General features: G+C 45.2%; 1 protein-coding gene across 1 annotated transcript in view; it reads right to left on the bottom strand.

Annotated features, from left to right (window-relative positions):
* The window catches only part of ATAD5 (ATPase family AAA domain containing 5), a 648,582-nt gene that overhangs the window by 124,501 nt on the left and 504,535 nt on the right, over positions 1 to 19,546 (bottom strand). The window contains exon 20 of the mRNA XM_069654960.1: positions 15,771 to 15,940. Coding sequence (XP_069511061.1) covers positions 15,771 to 15,940 — 170 coding nt within the window. The remainder of the gene's footprint in view (positions 1 to 15,770; positions 15,941 to 19,546) is intronic.

Below are 19,546 nucleotides of genomic sequence, written 5' to 3'. Positions count from 1 at the left end.
CCCCAGAACCGCAGACTGACCAAAGAAGCTAGATAAATCCATTTCAGAGGTCCCCATGAGACGGCTGCTGAGATACCCCTCTCATTGTCCTGCCTTTCATCACCAGACCAAGGAATCTTGAGACCGGGTCCATCGCTGCTGCAGAGGAGAATCCAGCCACAAACATTTCTTCTAACGTAAAATACTGCGGGGTGAAAAGGTATTGCTTACCTTTAGCCAAGAAGTCGCTCCATAATGTTGGAGTGCACGTAGACTTGTCCAGGGTGTCCACTCTTACACGAGCCAAGCTGTCGGCTTGGGTCCCTTTTTCAAGTCCTTTAACAGGGTCTCCTACGTCGAGTTAATTCTTCTGGCACCCTTAACAAGAGACAAAGTATCCACTGGAACATTTGCTGTTCTGCTGCTTCGTAAGGCCTTGAGCCTCTACGAACTGGCTTTTGCATAGAGTTAGGGATCGGACTTTTAAAGCTATAGTTTGTAGAGAAAATGTTTCTAGAACCTTACCTCTGCTGCCGTTGGACTACCCAACCACTTTACTTCCTAAAAGATTATCTTATGTAGTTCTGCTAACTAAATAAAATTACTGTATATCTGTGCACGAGTGCGCAGTAATACTGATAATACGGTAGAAGTCATTAGTTCAAACTAACAATTGCAACTGCGAGCAACTAGCAACTAATCAGAAGCCTTTGAAAAATCAACTATAAGTAATCCTATGTGTGTTGTTAAAGTGATCTGAGTATTTTATGACAATCCTTGTGTAAATAATAAATATATATTTTAATATAAAACATTTTAAGTATTTCTTTGGACTACTGTACTAACTGGGTTCAGTGTACTTACCTACAGCTCACATCTTCCCCTTATGATAAGCCTGACTGCTCTACCTGTTTGTCCACCTAGTCTGCAGCCACCATGCAGGGCTAAGTAGGGTTGGTAGAATGCTTACGTGCCGCTGCAGAAACGACAGTGTGGACATGACTGCGTGTGGAAGCATTTTGGCGTGGAATATGAGACCTTGTATTTTTTCTCAAGGCTGTCCTCCTTGGGTGGTGCTGAAAAGGGGTTTTTCATAACAAGGAGACCCATCTTCTCAGTTATCTTCTAGCATTGGCATGGAAACCATCGACTTCCTGCAAGGTTCTAGACTCTTAAAAGAAAAAAACTCATTTTTCCTGTTCCTTAGGCATAGGATCGAACAGATTGGCGGCACACGTCATGAGTGAATAGAAGGAGCCAATTTCATCTGGAGGCGATTCTTTTGGCAGTAGTTTGACTGGCTCACCATCGCCTGGCACCAGGCCTTCAAACTCCTCTGTGGCCTGCTTGCTTGGAGAACCATCTGACGGACAATCATCAGCGTCAGTATCAGTGAGGGTGACAGGTGGCAGGGATGGAGCCTGCGGAAGAGGCCTAGATAGTGGTGGGGAGTGCGGGGGCAAAGCCCTCTCATGCAAACAACTCACAAGGTTGCTCCTGAAGGGGCAACAGTGGAGCAGGAAGTATATGCTGGAGCTCGCCAACCAGTGTTTGCAAAGTGGACAGTATATCCACAGACAGGTCACTGGAGCCAGGAGCGCCACTTGGGACAGGAGTGCTTGGAGAAGGCTGCGCCACTGGAGGTCGAGTAGGGCCTTGCTTCAGAGGAACTGGTGGACACATGCTAGGAAGAGGCAGGACAGCTGCTTCTTGTTCTTCCTCATAGTTGGAAGAAAATAGTCTCCAGAAGCTCAATGTCCAGTTCAGGAGTCGTCATGGACAGTGAGTCAGAGGCGGTACATAGGGAGCCAGTGAAAACAGGCCGAGTCCCCAGAGGTGTTCGGAAGAATGCTAAAGCAGATGGTACCTCCCCGTCAATGGCAATTCCTCTTGGGAATGTGGAAACGCTTCTGGATGGGGCCGAAAACGATGGTTTAGACAGCAAAGACGCAGAAGATTTGGTCGTCAACGGGTTAGCAACGGTTTTGCTAGTAGTATCTTGGTTGAAGTAGTAGTAGTTGAAGATGTGGCTGAATGGGTAGTCGACTAGGTTGCCATCGTCAAGGAGGGCTTTGTCACGGCTGATTTGGGCCGACTATGGGGAGTCGACGGGGTCGACGTTGACAAGGGGATGGTAGTCGTGGATGAGGGCCAGTTCTCCGAAGACTGCTTAGACAATGTAATCATAGACAAAGGTGCTTTAGGTGCTGAAACGGTCAATGGTGGAGCAGCCTGTGCATTTGACAGATGCCCCTCTTTTGCTCTCTTCCGGCGGGAAGATTCCTTGTGTGGCCCTCGACCTCTTTGAAGAGGGAGAACACTCTAGGGGTCTGCTGTGCCTGGCAGAGTCATAACTGCGGACAGAGGCCAGTCAGAGGCCCCCAGCAACCTCATTCAACCAGGTCATTAACCTGCAGTGGCAGTCCTTGCTGATCTTGGATGTGAACAATTGGACAAGTTATGTTCCGGATATAGACAGTAAAGACACGTATCATGAAGATCTTCAATGTAGACATTCTGGAGTTTACATCTTGAACAGGCCTTAAAGCAGCTACTTACTGTAATGATCTTTCTATGGAGTCTTCTCCCGCAGATTCCTCATCTGATAAATATTCTCATCCAGCTCTGCTGCTCGGAAACATTTTTGATGGGGCGTAGTGGACCTCGACTCGGCGGATCTATTTTGCTTAGTGCTAGATCGTCAGATCCAGACGTGACCGTTGTATAAGTACCACGTCACTACGCCCCATGCTTCAGTTCCACCCTTTCCCCTCCCCTGTACATGAATGCTAGAGGAAAACCGGAGGGGAGGCTAACCCAGCTCTCCTTCAATGGCTTGCTTTTCTCCCACGGATTCCTCATCTGATAGACTCCCAAGTAGTTAGGACACAGAGGAGGGCAGAAAGCGCTATACAAGCAGATTTTGCAGAACTGCTCTTCCAAACTGTGCATTGTCCCCGCATGCAACATCAAGCGAATAATGTTTGGCAAATGTGTGCAAGAACGACCATGTGGCTGCATGGCATATGCCGCCAATAGGAACTCCTCTCTGTAGGGTTGTAGAAGACGAAACCCCTCTTATTGAGTGTGCCCTGGTACTGGGAGGAAGCCCCACCTGCCCGCTGACTGATAACATTCGGTTATGCACTGAATAATCCAACTAGACCGGGTCTGCTTTGTCACAGCCAAACCTTTACGGGACACAGAATGGGCCACAAATAACTGATCGGTCTTCCGAAACCCAGATGTTCGAGCGACATAGTAGCTTAAGGCTCTTTTGGAATCAAGACAGTGGAACCACTCCTCCTCTTTTGAGGGATGTGGTGGAGGGTAAAAAACAGGAAAATCAATGGACTGAGAAAGGTGGAACTCAAACTACTGTCGGGAGGAATCCAGGGCTCACTTTGAGAGAAACTTTCTCCCCAAAAAAACCCATAGAAACAGAGGTTTCCAGCACAATGCCTGCAACTCACTAACCCTCCTGGCTGAAGTGATTGCGACTAAGAAGGCGGTTTTAAAGGACAGCAGCTTTAAGGGATATGAATGCATGGGCTCGAATGGAGCCGAAATCAATTATGTCACGATCAGATTAAGATCCCAATCTTGAACAACAAAAGGGATTGGGGGAAACTTTGCGTCCCACCAGCTGAGGTCACGGACCACTTGGTTGGTCACAGTGGATCTGTGAGCGCTCCCAGGTACTGAGACCAATGGTCCCTTAGGAGCCACTGAAGGGATCTCATGCGCAGTATGGCTTCTGGCACTAGAAAAATGCAGTAGGCCACGAGACCCATGAAGCGGAGGAAGGGAGCCGCTGGAAAGGTATTGTGAGTCTGGAACAAATGTACCATCTGTTCCATGTTGTTGGCTCTTTCTTTGGTAGGGAAAGCCTTCCCTACCAGAGTTTATAGGACTGCTCCGATGAACTGGAGCCTTTGGACTGGCGTCACATGGGACTTCCAAGTTCAGGGAGAAGCCCAGCCTGTGCACTAGTACAATGACCTTTAAGGTAGAAATGTAACTATATGAAAAACATTGTTTTCATATAATCAAAGGCCACGCCTGTCAAATTAAAAAAAATAAAGCATATTTTCAGAATGATTTACGCAAAGTCAAACATGCATAGAGCTATAGGGTAAAAAAACAGTTAACACATTTGCATAGTGATAAACTGCATCCCTCATTGAAGGGATACTGCACATCAGGCTAAAATGTATTTCTAATATTCTGAACAAAAAGATAAACATTTTTTGGAATACAAAACAACCGTTACAGGTGTGGGTGTCTACGAGCATGCTCCTCTCACCCAAATTATTGGTAAATCAAATTGTACCACAATAACAACCAAGCCAAATATTTACTATTTGCTAACCACCGAACTTGAGCAGTTGACCTCTCCTGTGACTTTGGACATTCCAAGCTGCCGAACCGATTCTTTGGGAAACAAACACAACTTAGTAAATAAAGTGGACAGTGAGTTTATTTTTTAGGGCCAGAATGAGGTTCAAGGAGGGTAGAGAATCCTAACGATCAAGGCCAAGATGAGTCACACAACAGGCTTTGTTTTGAATGGAGCTATGAATCACTGTGGATTAGAAGGGTAGGAAATGCATGATGGACGGTCACCCTACCTATCAATTAGTCAAACATTCCATGCAGCTGTAATGTTTGTTTTTATCTGGTTGAAAATTAATATCTGGTTGAAGATGGCGTAGATCTACTGTGCGAATATGGAATTCTGATAGAATTCAAATGGGCACAAAAGAAAAAAATAACCTTCATGGTAATTCCAGTTAGATTAGTTCTGGTTAGTTAAGATTGGCCGAAAAAGTATAGGGGAAGCATGGGGGAAAGCTGCCCAAAAAAGTATGCTGCAGTTATATGAAATTAAGAATGGGATGACACCCATGCATCCTTCCACGTGACTAGCCCGCACATGCAGGTCACCAACCACCACCTTACAATTCAGGTTTTCTACCCCTGAAGATCACAGCATATGCTATGAGCCGATGACTGGGAGGGTGTTGTGAAGGAGGAAGATCAAGGACTAAAAATACTATAATCACCATGAAGATCATTTTCCCTAACCCAATAGTGCTCTGCTTTCCAAATTGATTGACCAGACTGTACATAAACAGAAGGTTGCTTGAAGGAGACAATATGTGCCCGGCCAGGCTTCAAGCAAAGAGTCTATGTAAGCCTTCCGGGCCAAAAGAAGCATCTTTACTCTGAGATCCATCAAGAATAATGCTTAAATCATGAGGCATGGCCCAGGATAGCTCTCCATGAAGTCTCTGATAAGTACTCAGATAGGACATTTAATGAAATCCGAGATGCTCGAGACTGCCCAACTGTAGTGGTAGCATTTTCAGATTTATTTTCTGTAGAGAACCCGCCATATGTAACCAATGGTTTCATTTTCTGAAGGGCTTTTCCCTATCCAAATAAAGCAGTAAATATTAAGGGTACTAGCAACATTGAGGAGCCTTCACTGATGAAGAGTGAGGCGTAAACAGGCAGGAAGAACAATTTCTAGATTTAAAGGCGAATCTGAAAGAACTTTTAGAATAAAAGTGGCAATAGTTCTAATCCGTTGGAAAAATGCTGATGGTCCTCCGATAGCAGGCTTGCAGCTCTCCTGCTTCCCAAGTAGAAGTAAGAAAATATTAACATTTGTTGTAGTTTAAAAGGTCTATGTTGCAAGAGGCTATACGCTCAAATGGGGTGTGCATAACAGCAGCTATAACAAAATAATGACCCCCACAGAGGGACAGGATCTTAGAAAGCGTGGTATTTATTAAGTAATCATTCAAATTGTCGGAAATGCTTTTTTACACAGTGAAAACGTTTTCATTTGGCATCTTTGAATAATCGGCAGTAGTAATAAGATAGTGATCGCAGGGCTGAACTTTAAGGCCCACATTTGCTAGGAAGGACATAAAAGATGGAATTCTAATGCCAACCACTGAGATTTCATGCAAGTGTAGGAGCAATATTTACAGCACAACCTTCCCGAATTTGTTCAGCACCCCCAGGAATTTTGGGCAGCTGGCCCAGGCTTTGAAGAAAAAATTAAAAAAGGAAATCCTCCCGCCTACAGATGCATCAGTCCTTCCCTGAACATGAGAGCTGCACCCCCTTCCCCTGAATTCTCAAGTCATTTTTGTCACAGCCTTCAGATAAGAAGAAGCATATGCGAGTGAACACTTTCTTTTTGATAAAACTATTGAATATGTAGTATCCAAATGTATGCCATTTGTAAACAGCCCAATCTTGAAAGCCAAGTAGGTATAGGATATGATAGCGCCTATACACAATGTGTTTCAAAGCGCTTTGTGGCAGACATACTAACAGGTAAAGGGGCACTTGGGGATATGGTTGTAACTGTAGTCATACAGGTTTGCTGGACATCAGTTGAAGGAAAAAACTGTTCTCCCATCCAAAGGGAGGTCAATGGCCTTTTCTTGAATATCAGTATGTACCGCTTAGAACAGAATTCCAATTTCTGAGTTTTTACCCATCAAGGGATCCCTAAATGCTTTGCTTTTCCCTAGCTGGTTCTTTTGTATCTTTATGTTTGCTAATAGAGGGTGTTCTACTGATGTCCCACTGCAACCCTGTTTCACATTATGACATAAGGTAGCACATATGGCTCCTAGGACCAGGGTGCTTTTTAAGCACCCCATTTTGGTCCCAGTGTGATTCCATCACCCTACAAGTGTAGGATGGTGGTAGCTGTAATTTAGTTTTGGCTTTATTAGGATTGAGTAGTCCACCTGCTTGGTAGCAAAATGCACCAGTATCGTAGCCATCAGGGTACCAATTAATTTTGTTTTGGGCCATCCCCTTTGAGGGGGAACAAGGCAGGTCTAAAATGGCTGTTGTGCTGATGAGGGCCGACTCTGACCCCCGGTCTTGCACCCGGTGGAGCAGGGTCTGCAGCCTTTGACTACCCAGAAGTTTGGTACTACAACTCCCATCGGTCATAGCCAATAGTCAATGGTAGGGCACCATGGGTGTTTTAGTCGAAAACATCCGGTGAGCCAAAGGATGCAGACCCCTGCTCTAGAGAGGTTTAACCTGGCCAAGCCTGGTTTCGCATCCCAGACATGCCCATTACACATCCGGTGAGGGTGGACTAGAGTGTTTGACGATTTGTGGCTGGCCACAAAAATCTGTGTGCCAGAACAAATGTGTTCAAGGGAGACCGGAGGAAAATTTCTCAGATTCTTACCTGAATTACTGGAGGATTGTTACGAAGCTTGGCTACTGCTGCCAAGGTTCAGGTTTGGCCATATTGGCAGAACAGTTTTTGTCCTTTCTCTCAGTGTCCTTCTTTTGGCTGTTGTAATCCTTGCTGGTCTTTTCCTCGCCCAACCCCTGGTCTGCCTTGCTGGCTATCCTGCGCTTTGTCAGTGTCTAGGTCACTGCTCCATTCGTCCCCTCAAATTTTTCTTGGACAAGCGCCTCCCTCGCCTGTTAGAGTGGTGGCTCACCACTACACTACATCAGCCCTTAGGGTGCCCCATCATGCAATCGTAGTTTGTTGGCTGGCTGCACCATTTTGTTCCTTGAGGCGCTGGATCCACTGGTAAGGTTCCTCCAACTTCCTAGTGCCTTTTATGTTGCCGATTTTGCTGGTTGAAGTCCCTGGCTACTGGATCCTTGTCCCTACCTTGCAAAACAAATCTATGTACTTGCTGGGTACTCCCATCATCTCTGTACCCAATCTTCAGAGAATGGTGCCTTAAATTCTTGTCCCTCGGGTCCTGCTATATTGTTCAGAAGTCCTTAGTCGATGGAGTCCAGGAGCAACATGGGTGTTGCAGGCACTCTAATGCAAATTTTCACCGACTTCCAATGGCCTCAATCCTGCTTTGAAACCATCCTTCTCTGGTCTCCTTGTATTTTGCTTGAAACTGTCTCCATCGTTGTTCCCTGGGGTTGGTTGCTTATTTGGCCACATCTGTGGTGTACTATTACTAAATTGGCTTTAACCCATAACTGCGGTTTGCCTCAGGACTTTGTCCTGTTGATTGCACCGTATCCATTGAGCAGATGTCCTCTCTACCTTCCTTCATCCTCAATTTTCCCCTTCAAATTCCAACATCAGTCGTAATCTTTGCTCCTTCAGTCCTCCTTTTCTCTCCTCCCTTCAAACTTCTCCTCCATTCCTTCCTTTTTGCTCTCCTGAGGATGAAAATCTGTTTCACCGTCCCTCCAATCTACTCGACCCTTCTTACCCTTCCTGCTCCTTCACGGGACCCTTCTCATCCCCCTACCATGCCTTGGCTCATTCCTCTCACAACCAGAGTCTTCGCAAAGCTGAACGGCAATGGGAAAGGTCTCAGCCCCCCTCTCATCTCCATCTTCTCTTTCCTCCACTCTTATGAACAATCCTGGCCCCCAGGTAAAAAGAACCATTTCTCTGAACTCACTTTAGCTCTCTCACTAGCTCCATCTCAGCCGTGTTGTCTCAGCTGCCACAAACCATTCCCTCATCTACCTTTCTTTCTCTGACTTTGCCAACTATTTTACCCTGAAGTTTGTTTTCACTCCTCCACTCAACCTGTTACACCCAGTCCTTTTTATCCATAAGCTCCCCTTCTTAATCGTCTTTTTTCCTCTTTCGGATTAGGACTTCCTTGCTCGGGCCCAACCTACTGCTTTTCCCCCCCGTCTGACCCACTTCCCTCAACAAATCTACTTCCATCATTAATTCTTCTCTCACTCATGTTTTCCTTCGCAATCTAAACACGCTACTATTCTTTCCATCTATAAAAACCATCTATAAAAAACCTCCCTTGTCCCTTCTCCCCCTGCTAATTTCTGCCCCATTTCTCCTCTTCCATTTCTCTCCAAGCTCGGAGCGTACCGTTTAGTCTCAGGTCTCAACCTCCATCTTAATTCTCGTCTCCCACCTCTCCAGTCTATTTTCCCCTCTCGCTACACCGCAACTGCCCTCCTGCAGGTCTCCATCACTATTCTCACTACTTGTCACTCTAAGCTCTCCTATATTCTTATTCCTCTCGACCTCTCAGATGAGTTTGATACTGTTGACAACTTATTTTTTCCATCCTAAAACCTGTTTTTTCTGGCTCGGATCTCTAATGGTTTCAATCCCATCTCTCTAATCATTCTTATTCTGTCTCTTGTTCTGGTAACAGTTCATCCCCACAGCCCTCTTCTCTATGGGGTTCCTCAAGGTTGTTCATGGTCCCCTTCTCTTGTTTCTATACCATCCCTCTCACTACTCGTCTCCTATGAATTCTCATTCCAGCTCTACGCCAGTGATACTTCAACTTTGTTTCTTCTCTTTTTCTGACTTGCTTCACTATCCGTCTCTGTCCGTCTCGGATAGTCAGCTTTGGATATACAAATTTCCTTCATCTCAAACCCTCAGAGGTTCCCTTCTTCCCTGCTACTTCCATTCCTCCTGCATCTGCTCTTTCCCTCTTCGTCTTTTTTCATCTGTGCGTCACCTAGGTGTCATCTTTGATCCCCATCTCTCTTTTTCCCTCCACATTTCTAACAATGTCTGATCCTCTTGCTATGCTTTATTTAATATTTGCTGTGCCTGTTCTTTCTTTGCACACAACTAAACATTATTGCTCATCTTTTCTCGTATACATTACTTCTCAGCTCTACTTCATGGTCTCCCTACCGCTCACCTGGTTACCGTCCGTTTGGTCAACTGGTCTTTTCACCCTCCTCGATCTCTGAATTTCTGATTCTTTTATAGAGGTGTCAGAGGAATATAGGTTGGAATAGAAGTCTAGAAAGGCTCCATTTATATCAATGTGTTAGTCTCTTACCCTCAGAAGAGGTGATGTGAGTGATGAGCGATTTTTCTTTTTTTTTTTAGATAAGATGTCAACATTTTTCCAGCTTTGTTGGTACTATGTAATTTAGATCCGAGTATAGAATTAGCCGCTTTATCTATTTATTGAATTCAATACATTTATTCAGGAGGTTTTCTTCTATAGTGGGATCTGGGTTGCCATAGTATACTCTCTCAAGATCTTTAATGGAGGTTAATAGTGTGTTATGAGTGGATTCAAATTAGTGCTTTTTAGTAGCAGAGTAGTGGCTTTGAAAGCATCCCAACTGTTGTGGAAGGAAGTATGTTCTGGACTATTGTGGAGAAGAAAATCCTCAATGAAAGTTAGTTTTCTGAATGTAGGAGCTATCCTTAAGGAGGAAGGAGTTACATTTCCATTTTGGGGAGAGTTTGGGTATAGGTATCCATTCTAAAACTAGAGACAGGGGCATGATCGGAAATGGTAATGGGGCAGATTTCAGAATTAATAATGGCAGAGGTTAATGAAGGGTTAACAAAGATGTAATCAAGTCTAGAGTGTGATGAGGGGGAGTGTAGAATGTAAAATCGTTGTGTCTGGATGGCAGAAACACCAAGAGTAAATCAAGTTAAGGTTATGTATCATATTGAGCAAATGATCGCGGGATTTGGATTGGACAAAATTGGAGGTAGATTTCCGATCTAGGGTGAAATCCATGATTTGATTAACATCGCCACATAAAAGAACAAGTTACTCTTACCTGGTAACGTTCTTTCGATGGGATGGTCCTCCGACGTATTCCGTATCTATGACAGATAATCATCACAGCTGTGCTGCTTTGGAAAATTTTCGGCGTCTGCGTCGATGACGTCGATGCGCTGTGCTCGAGGGCCTCCGTCGAGCCGACGTCACCGGATGTTATAAGTAGGACGCATTCCGTGTTCGCTTCGGAGATCTCGGCATGCCTCGGTTCTTCCGAGTTATTGTTCTTTCGGTTCTTCAAACCCGTTCGTTTGTGAAGATTCATGATGTCTTCGTCTTCTTCCACCCCGCGGCCGGGTTTTAAGAAGTGTCGGGTCTGCGGGTCCAAGATGTCGTTGACGGACTCGCACGACACCTGCCTCTTGTGCCTCGATGAGGACCACGACACGGATGATTGTGTAGACTGTCAGTCGCTTACGTCGAAGGCCTTGCGGGAGCATAAGAAGCTTTCTGTTGGTAAGGTGACCAAGCCTTGTAAGCCGAGGTCCTCTGGGCTTTCGAAGGACGATTCAAGGGGTGACTCTCCGCATTGTCGTCGGTCCGGGAGGTCTCTGTCCCGGAGTAGGTTCCGCCATTCCTCTGCCTCTTTGAGGCACTCACGGAATCCCCGTCATCGGTCGCCTTTCCGGTCCTCGTCTGAGGACGGTGCCCGTCGGCAGGTTGCTTGTCCCACCAAGCTTTCGACTCCTGAGGAATGGGCTTCCTTCCGTAAGGAGATGTTGCCGATTTTTGAATCGCAGGACTCTAGTCCGTCCGCGCCTCTGAGAGGAGTCGGCCGTGACCGTATTCGAGACACCCCTCGTACGCCTTCGGGCTCGGGTGGTCAGCACGATTCGCGGGAAAGGTCCCGCTCGGACAAGGGGAATTGTTCTAGTCATGCCCGTTCCAGGTCCGGTCCTCGACGCCCTCGAGACCGTTGGAGCCTGTGAAGTCTTCGAAGAAGAAGACGTCGACGCCTGAAGAAGTTTTGCTTTAAAGCTGGACCAAAACAGGGGGGTGGAAGGGTTGGAGCGGTGGGACCATGTACATTAATTATAGTTACTGGTAAGCTGTTGATAGTTGCTTCAATAATGATCCAGCGGCCTTCTGGAGCTTTATCTTCACTGATGAGGGGGAAGGTGAGGTGTTTGTTAGTCAGGATGGAGACCCCCACCTTTTTTGTCTAGGGCGTTTGAGAATGTGTGGCTAATCCATAATGTGTTAATTTTGAGGTTTTCACTGTCTGAATCTAGATGGGTCTCTTGAAGGCAAGCTATATCAACCTTCATTTTTGTGAGTTGAGTAATAATCATAAAGTATATGAATTGACCAAAGTATGCAGTCCATATATATGTCGCTAAACACTTAATGAACAGACAAATTAAGAGTTTTGTATGCATTAAAGAACCACTAGGGTGTGTGGGGAAGAACAGCTGGGAGGGACCATAACAATAGGGAGGAGAACAGAAAGGAGAATGAAAGGAATATATTAAGGTTGATGTAATGATGTATGGAAAAATAGGTAGTAGAAATGAGAAGAAATAGTAAAAGAAGTATCATAGGGGATATAAGAGCACAGAGACTAACAAGACGAGAGTGATAAAGGACTAGTGGACAGGAGGTATAGATAATCTCTAAGATTACAGAAAAAGGGAGAAGATTAGGAAATAGAGGAAATATATAACACATTTTTGACATAGGCAGATGAGGATAGGTGAAACAGGAGGCAATGGAGAGAGGGTCAGACAAAATGGAGCAGGATGTTGATTGCAAAGAGGTAGTATCCATCGGGGTAGATTGAAGAGTCTGTAGCAGGTTGTAGAGATTGCTGGGTTCCATGAATTCTTTGGTTGGTCCATCCGGTATGGTAATCATCATTTTCGTGGGTTCAAGCAGTCCATATCTGATCTGATACCCAGGGTCTTCATGAGAGGTCTCATATCCAGAAATGTCTTCCTTTTGGATTGGGGAATTTTGGAGAAGTCTGGAGAGATTATGATCCTATGCCCTTGATAAAGGATTGGAGAATTTTTCCTGGCAGTTATAAAAGTTTGGCACGCTTGTTGATGTCTCAGAAAGCAGGCAATAAATGCTCTGGCAGTAGATTTATTGACCGAGTACCGGGGCCTTATTCGATGAGCTTGTTGCAGTTCCAAGGGGGCGAGAAAGTAATTCCTAAGGTAGAGGGGCTCTATTTGGTAAGAAAATCTATAGGGTCATGTGCTTCTGCATTCAGGGTTCCCCCCCAAAGAGTATGTTGTCTACTGCTTCTGCCTTCTAATTCTGCGGCATAAAGTTGAATTATTTGCTGCCTTTTTTTGGTCTTCAACGACAAATTCTTTCCTCAGCTTCATCTAATCTACATTTTTATTTTGTGCTTAAAATCTTTAATTTCATCCTGAATGTTGGAGTAACGAGAAAATGTGGAAATGGAAGAGCTAATATGACCAAGTTCTTCTAGAATCTTCTCCATGCACAAAGTGAAGATTTATCTGATTATTGGGCTGTTTGGCATCAGCCATATTTCTGAAGAAACGCAGATAAAAAATGTCAGATAGATGAATTGAATATGAAGCCTGTATATTTTTTACCCACCAGGTATCAGTAATCAGTAGGCCGCAGAGATTACATTGAAGCCAGGGTGCAACATGATTTGTTACGCTGTGAAGCAGGAAGCCAGTAAGCCGTGTGAGGGATAAAGCATGTACCATGGCGAGCGGAGAAGGCACGCAATGAAGATTAAAGACACAGGCAAAAAGAGGGTGACCAGAATGCTTCCCCTGTGAGCGTATCTCTGAGATAATGGGGGCCACTGCAAAGTGTGTTTCGGAAACTGCTCGGGAAGATTACCTCAGTGAGGAGGGATAGACTGCGAATACTCACCGGCAAAATGCGCACGCTGCTGCCAAGGATGATGAGGTAGTTTTCTTTATTCTTTCCGAGATGCCGCACCCTGGAAGTCCAGAGGAAGATCTGAGAGAGAAGGATTTAGCGGGATGCGAAAGTCGCGTTTCCTCACACACAAAGCCTCTTATCTTCAAGTAAGCAAATTCTGTGGATGTTTCAACTCGGAAACATAACAATGTGAAGACCTGCTGCTATGTAGGGTATTTCAATGTTTTTGAAATGTTATTAACATTAATTGCCCATATTTGAAATATGATCTCGCTGTTCAGAGGAGCCTCTCACTCAAGCCGCCATCTTAGGTGCCGCTTGGCCACACCCCTACTTAAGTATGATTTCTGTACATTTTTACAACAAAGTATTATTTTCACTATGCCTGTGCAGCATATTCTCTTGGGTTGCATATTGCGACTAACTGTACTTCACCACCAGCATTATTCTCCCTTGAGTGACACTCGACTGCTTTGTCACAGCCACAAATCAAGACATGATGGTCTTTCCCTTGGTGGGAACGTAGTCAGCCCCTTATGATCTATTGTTTCAAAGTCCTCACCAAAGAGCTGTGTAAATGTTTTATAGGTGCATACATACAGAGCAGTTAAAAGTGCTAGTGGTGGTGTCTGTTAATGCAACCTCCTCTCCCTCAAAGCCAAAATAATAATTCCTCAAATCTCAGGAGGTAGAAGTTTGGCAATCTTGTCCATTTCCCAATTTCGGATGTCATAAGCAGCCAAGACAGTTAATTTGTTTTAGCGCTAGAGTTGCATTTGGATAATTCTTCTACCTTGACACTCCAAAACCTTAGAGCCTTTGTCTCAGATGGATGACAGTTTTTGGTTCTAAACCAGCCTTTTGCTTTTGTTAGGGGCTCTGGAAACCCCAACAGATTATGCAGGACTACAACCCATTAGCACAAAGGGTTTATCTTTAGAGATCTCCTATGGAAAATCTAAGGATTTGGCAAGGAGTTCTGAACGAAGTCTTCAGCAGGTAACGCCTGCTCCATGCTAGATGGCTACATAGCTAAGAGACTCATCAGGGGATACCTCCAGAAAAAACAGTCTATGATCCTACCTTAATTGTAGCTTGGAACGTCAGAGTGGAATTGTATCTGGTCTAGACCCCTTTGGTGCAAAAACCCTGAATGATAGGCACCACACCCATAAGGAGGTAGACTTCACATTCTTAGATGACATGCTTCCACAGATCATCTCTCTGCGGTACAGTCTATGCTGCGTCTTGTGCGAAAAGCTTGCAATCCGGACCAAACCTTGCATCATGTTCCTTTCCCACCAAGAGGTATATGCAAATGAGTGTGCCTAATGCGTACTTCTGAAAGGTCATTAGGACTTTTAGCACTGGAGGCACAACCTTATCTCAGGTGCAGAGAGGCAATGTTGAATCACTCGTAACAGAAGGCTGTGTCTATCGTTCCAAAAAGTCCATAGAGGCCCCACGTACTGGACCCCTGTTCAGCATGGCAATAAAGTACGACTTCAGTGACGTATGTTGATTCCAACACAAAACTGACAGAAGCTTACTGGATATAAGTTCTTGAGACAGTTCACAAATGCTCTGATGGTCAGCCACTAAAACAGTGAACAGCATCTTATGCACCAACTAGAACCCAACGTGAATGCCATATGAAGAGGGAGGCAGTATTAGAAAAATAAAAACCAAGTTAATAGAAATGTGTCTCTGAGATGGTTGAAAGCAAGGAGAAAATAGAACCCAAAAAATAAAAATGGCAGCACGTGGAGAAAGCACTTTTATATCGAACTGATAGGACAGATAAATGGACTAGGACGTGACAGATGGTGACAACTGGGGACAGGAGGCAGTAAGGCTTGGTGCATGGAGGGATGCTGGCATGCACCGGCCACATACGGCATGTCTTAAAGTAACACTCTTTTGGAGGAGCTTTTCCCGGTCAAGGCTACTCCACTAGTTGTGAAGGAGAGAAATCAGGACACCAGAAACTGTCTACCACCTTATCATTCACTACTGGGGCAAACCAGTCCAGGTTCAGAACGCTTTAAACGGAATGTCATATTGCAAGCTCAGGAAGTACATGTGTGTGTTTGGCTCCCTTCAAATTCTTTGACGCATGACTAGTATCAGAAACATGGCCTCATCTGGTTGGATCTGAAGCTATAAAATCGTGTTCCAATCAAGACTCTACAGCCCTAGGGAACACATGGTCCTGTGACAAGACACTTAAGATGGTGTGGATTCATGAACTGTCAGTAAACAAGTGTGTGCGCAGAAGAAAACAGTGAAGGTTCCCCCTTTGTTGCTTTACGCAAGAGAAATATCAAGCCATTAGGCAACACTTTTACAAATTACCTTAATAAATGACATCAAATCTTCTGACGGTGAAAGGATGTTTTTAAGGCCCAAAAGAGACTCAACACATCCAGTGTCACATTTCGGGATGTGGGCATTCATCAGAGGAATAACTGTCTTGGTATCCGCAGAGTCTTCGTCAGCAGGAGTAATTTCGCCATTAGATTTTTCTAGATGGAAATTATTCCAATTAAATATTCCATCATAATGCAATATTTTCAGACTACACTAACAGTCAGACATACACAAAAAAGTCACCTCAGAACACTGAATCATACCTACCATTTAGAAAGGATAACTCACCAGTCCAAGCTAGCATTCTGAAATTAATTCTAGATCTACATTTATAGCATCGGTTGTACAAACTTAAGCTATTTTTATTTGTTTAGGAAACATGTCACAAACAAACAGTGTTAACCAGTACACAGCAGCGCTAGTCGTGTGCCATACAAAAGAGTTTAGCACTGAATAGTGGGCAAATAAGCTACTGTTGATGGGTATTCTAGCACCGACCAGGGAGAGAGAGATATATGACATGCATTACTTACCGTAATAGCATTTCTGATTGCATCTGCTTAGATTCACATGCTGTGCATATAGTCTGACATCTAGTGTTAACCGCAGAGTATTGCATCTTGTCTTTCGAGGATCAGAAAGGGGACATCGACATGGGCGTGCTTGTAACACTATTCCTAATGTGACATGTAGTCTACCCAAAAATCCCTCATGCGTGGTGGTCCCTCCGATTGTATTTTTTTCTGCCGTGAGGGAGCCTTATAACCATCGTGAGTGAGTACAGAAAAGAGAGAAAGTAGTAAGATGTCTATGTTCCTTCCATCTGAGCGGGAAGGAAGAGTGGGTGCACGTGAATCTAAGCAGGTACAATCATCAGAAATGCTATTACGGTAAGTAATGCATGTCTTCTGATGCTTGTTAATCGCATAGACTAGCGAGCAGTACCCGGAGTTGGAGGTGGGTTGTGAGAAGGAACAGTAATGAAAAGATGTCTTAGTACTGCTTGTCCCACCTGAGAATCAGACCTTGAATGAGTTGTTTAGGCAATAGCGTTTTGTAAAGGTGTGTACAGAACTCCAGGTTGCCGCTTTGCAAATAGATTTGAGGGGAACATTTGCAATTAATGCTATGGAAACCCCAGTGCCTCGAGTAGAGTGCTCTAGGGTTGACAGGCAGTTCTCTCTTAGCAAGAGAGAAACAGTGAGATGCAATTGACAAGCCACCTTGAGATGGCCGATTTAGAGACAGGGTCCCCTTCCCTACCAGCTGCCACTAACATGAAAAACTGGTTTGTATTTCTAAGTGATTTAGTCCTTTCCAGATAGTACAAGACTGCCCTGCGCACATCTAATGTGTGTAGGCTTCTCTCTGCCACGTTAGTGGGGTTGTGGAAGAAAGTTGGCAGTTCTATAGACTGGTTCACTTGGAAATGAATTTTGGCGCAAATCGAGGGTGAGTGCGCAGAACCACCTTATCGTTGTGAACTGTAACAAAAGGGTCTAGAACCGAAAGGGCCTGTAGTTCACTGACTCTTCTTATTGAAGTGATTGCCACTAGGAAGACGGTCTTGTAGGTAAGAGCCTTGCTTTATGCATAGGCTCAAAGGGAGACCCCATAAGTCTAGTCAATACCACATTTAGGTCCCATCCGGGAGCCGGGTTAGAAATGGGGGGATGAATCCTTTTAACCCCTTCCGTGAAAGCCTTAATAACTAATATTTTCCACCACAACACTGTTGTGACGTAGTGTAGGCTGAGAGTGCAGCTAAGTGAAACTTCAGTGAATGAAACCCAGGCCTGAGTCTAGTAAGTGAGTCGGGTACAACACAATATGCGTAGGTGAGCAGTTAATGGGATGATTGTTCTTGGAATTACACTAGATAACACACCTCTTCCATTTACTGGAGTAGCAATATCGGGTATTGCGTTTTCTTGCCTCCCTCAGTATGCCCATGCATCTCACAGGAAGTTGGAGGTGCCCAAACTAGGACCTCAGGAGCCAGGCCGCTAAATTCAGGGTTTGCAGCATGGACGAAGTGTCTTCCCCTTGTCCTGAGATAACATGTTGTAAGGGCAAGGCAGTTTCATTGGAGGAGATAGAGACATTTCCATCAGATTCGAGAACCAGGGTTGGCAGGCCCACATCGGGGCCACCAAAAATCATAGCGACTGGTTCCTGGTGCGTCTTGTGCACGATCATGTTGAGTAGGGGAGTCGGGGGCAGGCGGATTGGGGAGTAAGCGTAACCAAATCTCCCTGACCATGTTATCCAGAGACCGTTCCCCTTGGATCGGTTCTGTGGGTACCTGGAGGCGTAGTCTTGGCATTGCGCGCTCTCCAGAGTTGCGTACAGATCGATCTCTGGGAAGCCCCGTTCTGCGAAAAACGTTGGAGACTGTCTGTGTAGTCGCCATTGGTACTCTAAGGGCAGTGGGAAGTCTCTGGCGAGTTCTTCCGCCAGAAGACTGAGTTCCCTTGGAACGTGTTGGGATAACAGGAACATCTTGTTTCTGAGAAACACTTCCAAATGTTCTGTGACAGTTTGGATAGCCCTGGAGAGTGAGTGCCCTCTTGCTTGTTCAAGTAGTACATGGCTGTAGTGCTGTCTGAGTATCAGGACCGTCTTCCCCTGCAGCTGTGTTTGAAAGGCTTTCAGTGCTGAATACGGCTAAGAGCGCCAACAGATTTATATTGTTGGATGCTACCTCTGGTCACCAAATTCAGTGCGCTGTCTGCTGAAGCAGGTGAGCCCCCATGAGATGCGTCCGTTGCGAGTGTCTTCCACTGCAGGGGTGATGAAGGTCTTCCTCTCAATTGCCACTGCAGAGAGAGAACGAGGGCTGCCGAGACAACCACTAGATCGTCCCATTGTCCGCTGGACTGGCACCACTGGCTGCTGAGCCACTCTTGCATGGGACGCATGCACAGATGCGCGTGAGGAATCAAATAAATGCAGGACACCACCATACCGAACAGTCGCATGGCCTTGCGTACCGTTACCTCTCGACTGGCTATATACGGAGTGATCTGAAACAATATGTTTTGGACCCTCTCGGAGGGGAAGACTAGGCAGTCTTCTCTTTGAATTAGAGCCCCCAGAAACTGCTCGACTTGACGGGGGTCCAGGCTGGATTTTCTTCTTGGATTTTCTTCTTGTTTATGGAGAATCCCAGACTGAAGAGGTCTATTGTCGTTTCAGTGTTTGACAGGCATGTTCTGTACTGTTATGAGCCAGTCATCGAGGTAATGATAAAGTGGAATGGCTTGCCTGCGCAGATGTGCTGCTTCAACTGCCAGTATCTTTGCAAATACCCTTGGGGGCTGAGGCAATGCCAAAGCGAAGTACCCTGAACTGATAGTGTTTGTCTTCCATCATGAACCTTAGGTATTTTCTGTGTGCAGGCAACATTGAAATATGAAAGTATGCCTCTTTCATGTCCAATGTTTCCATGAAATCCACCTGTGTCAGAGGAATTACTTCTTGCAGTGTGACCATACAAAACTTTTGAGGTTTGACAAATTTGTTTGCTGGGCCAAGTCTAGCACAGGGCGCATGGCGAGATCCTTTTTGGGTACAAGGAAGTACACTGAATAAATACACTTGTTTACCTGTAGAAGAGGGACTACTTCGATAGCGCCCTTTTCCAGCAGGATACTGAGGTGTTCTGATGTCAGGCGTCTTGATCACGGAAGTCTGAATCGAGGTGGTCGGCTGAACTCTATGCAGTACCCATGGGCGATCGTCATGAGCACCCACTGTTC

Source organism: Ambystoma mexicanum, chromosome 3q (assembly GCF_040938575.1).
Source record: "Ambystoma mexicanum isolate Mex_15411 chromosome 3q, UKY_AmexF1_1, whole genome shotgun sequence".
NCBI lineage: Eukaryota > Metazoa > Chordata > Amphibia > Caudata > Ambystomatidae > Ambystoma > Ambystoma mexicanum.
This window is presented reverse-complemented; position numbering and strand designations above follow the sequence as displayed.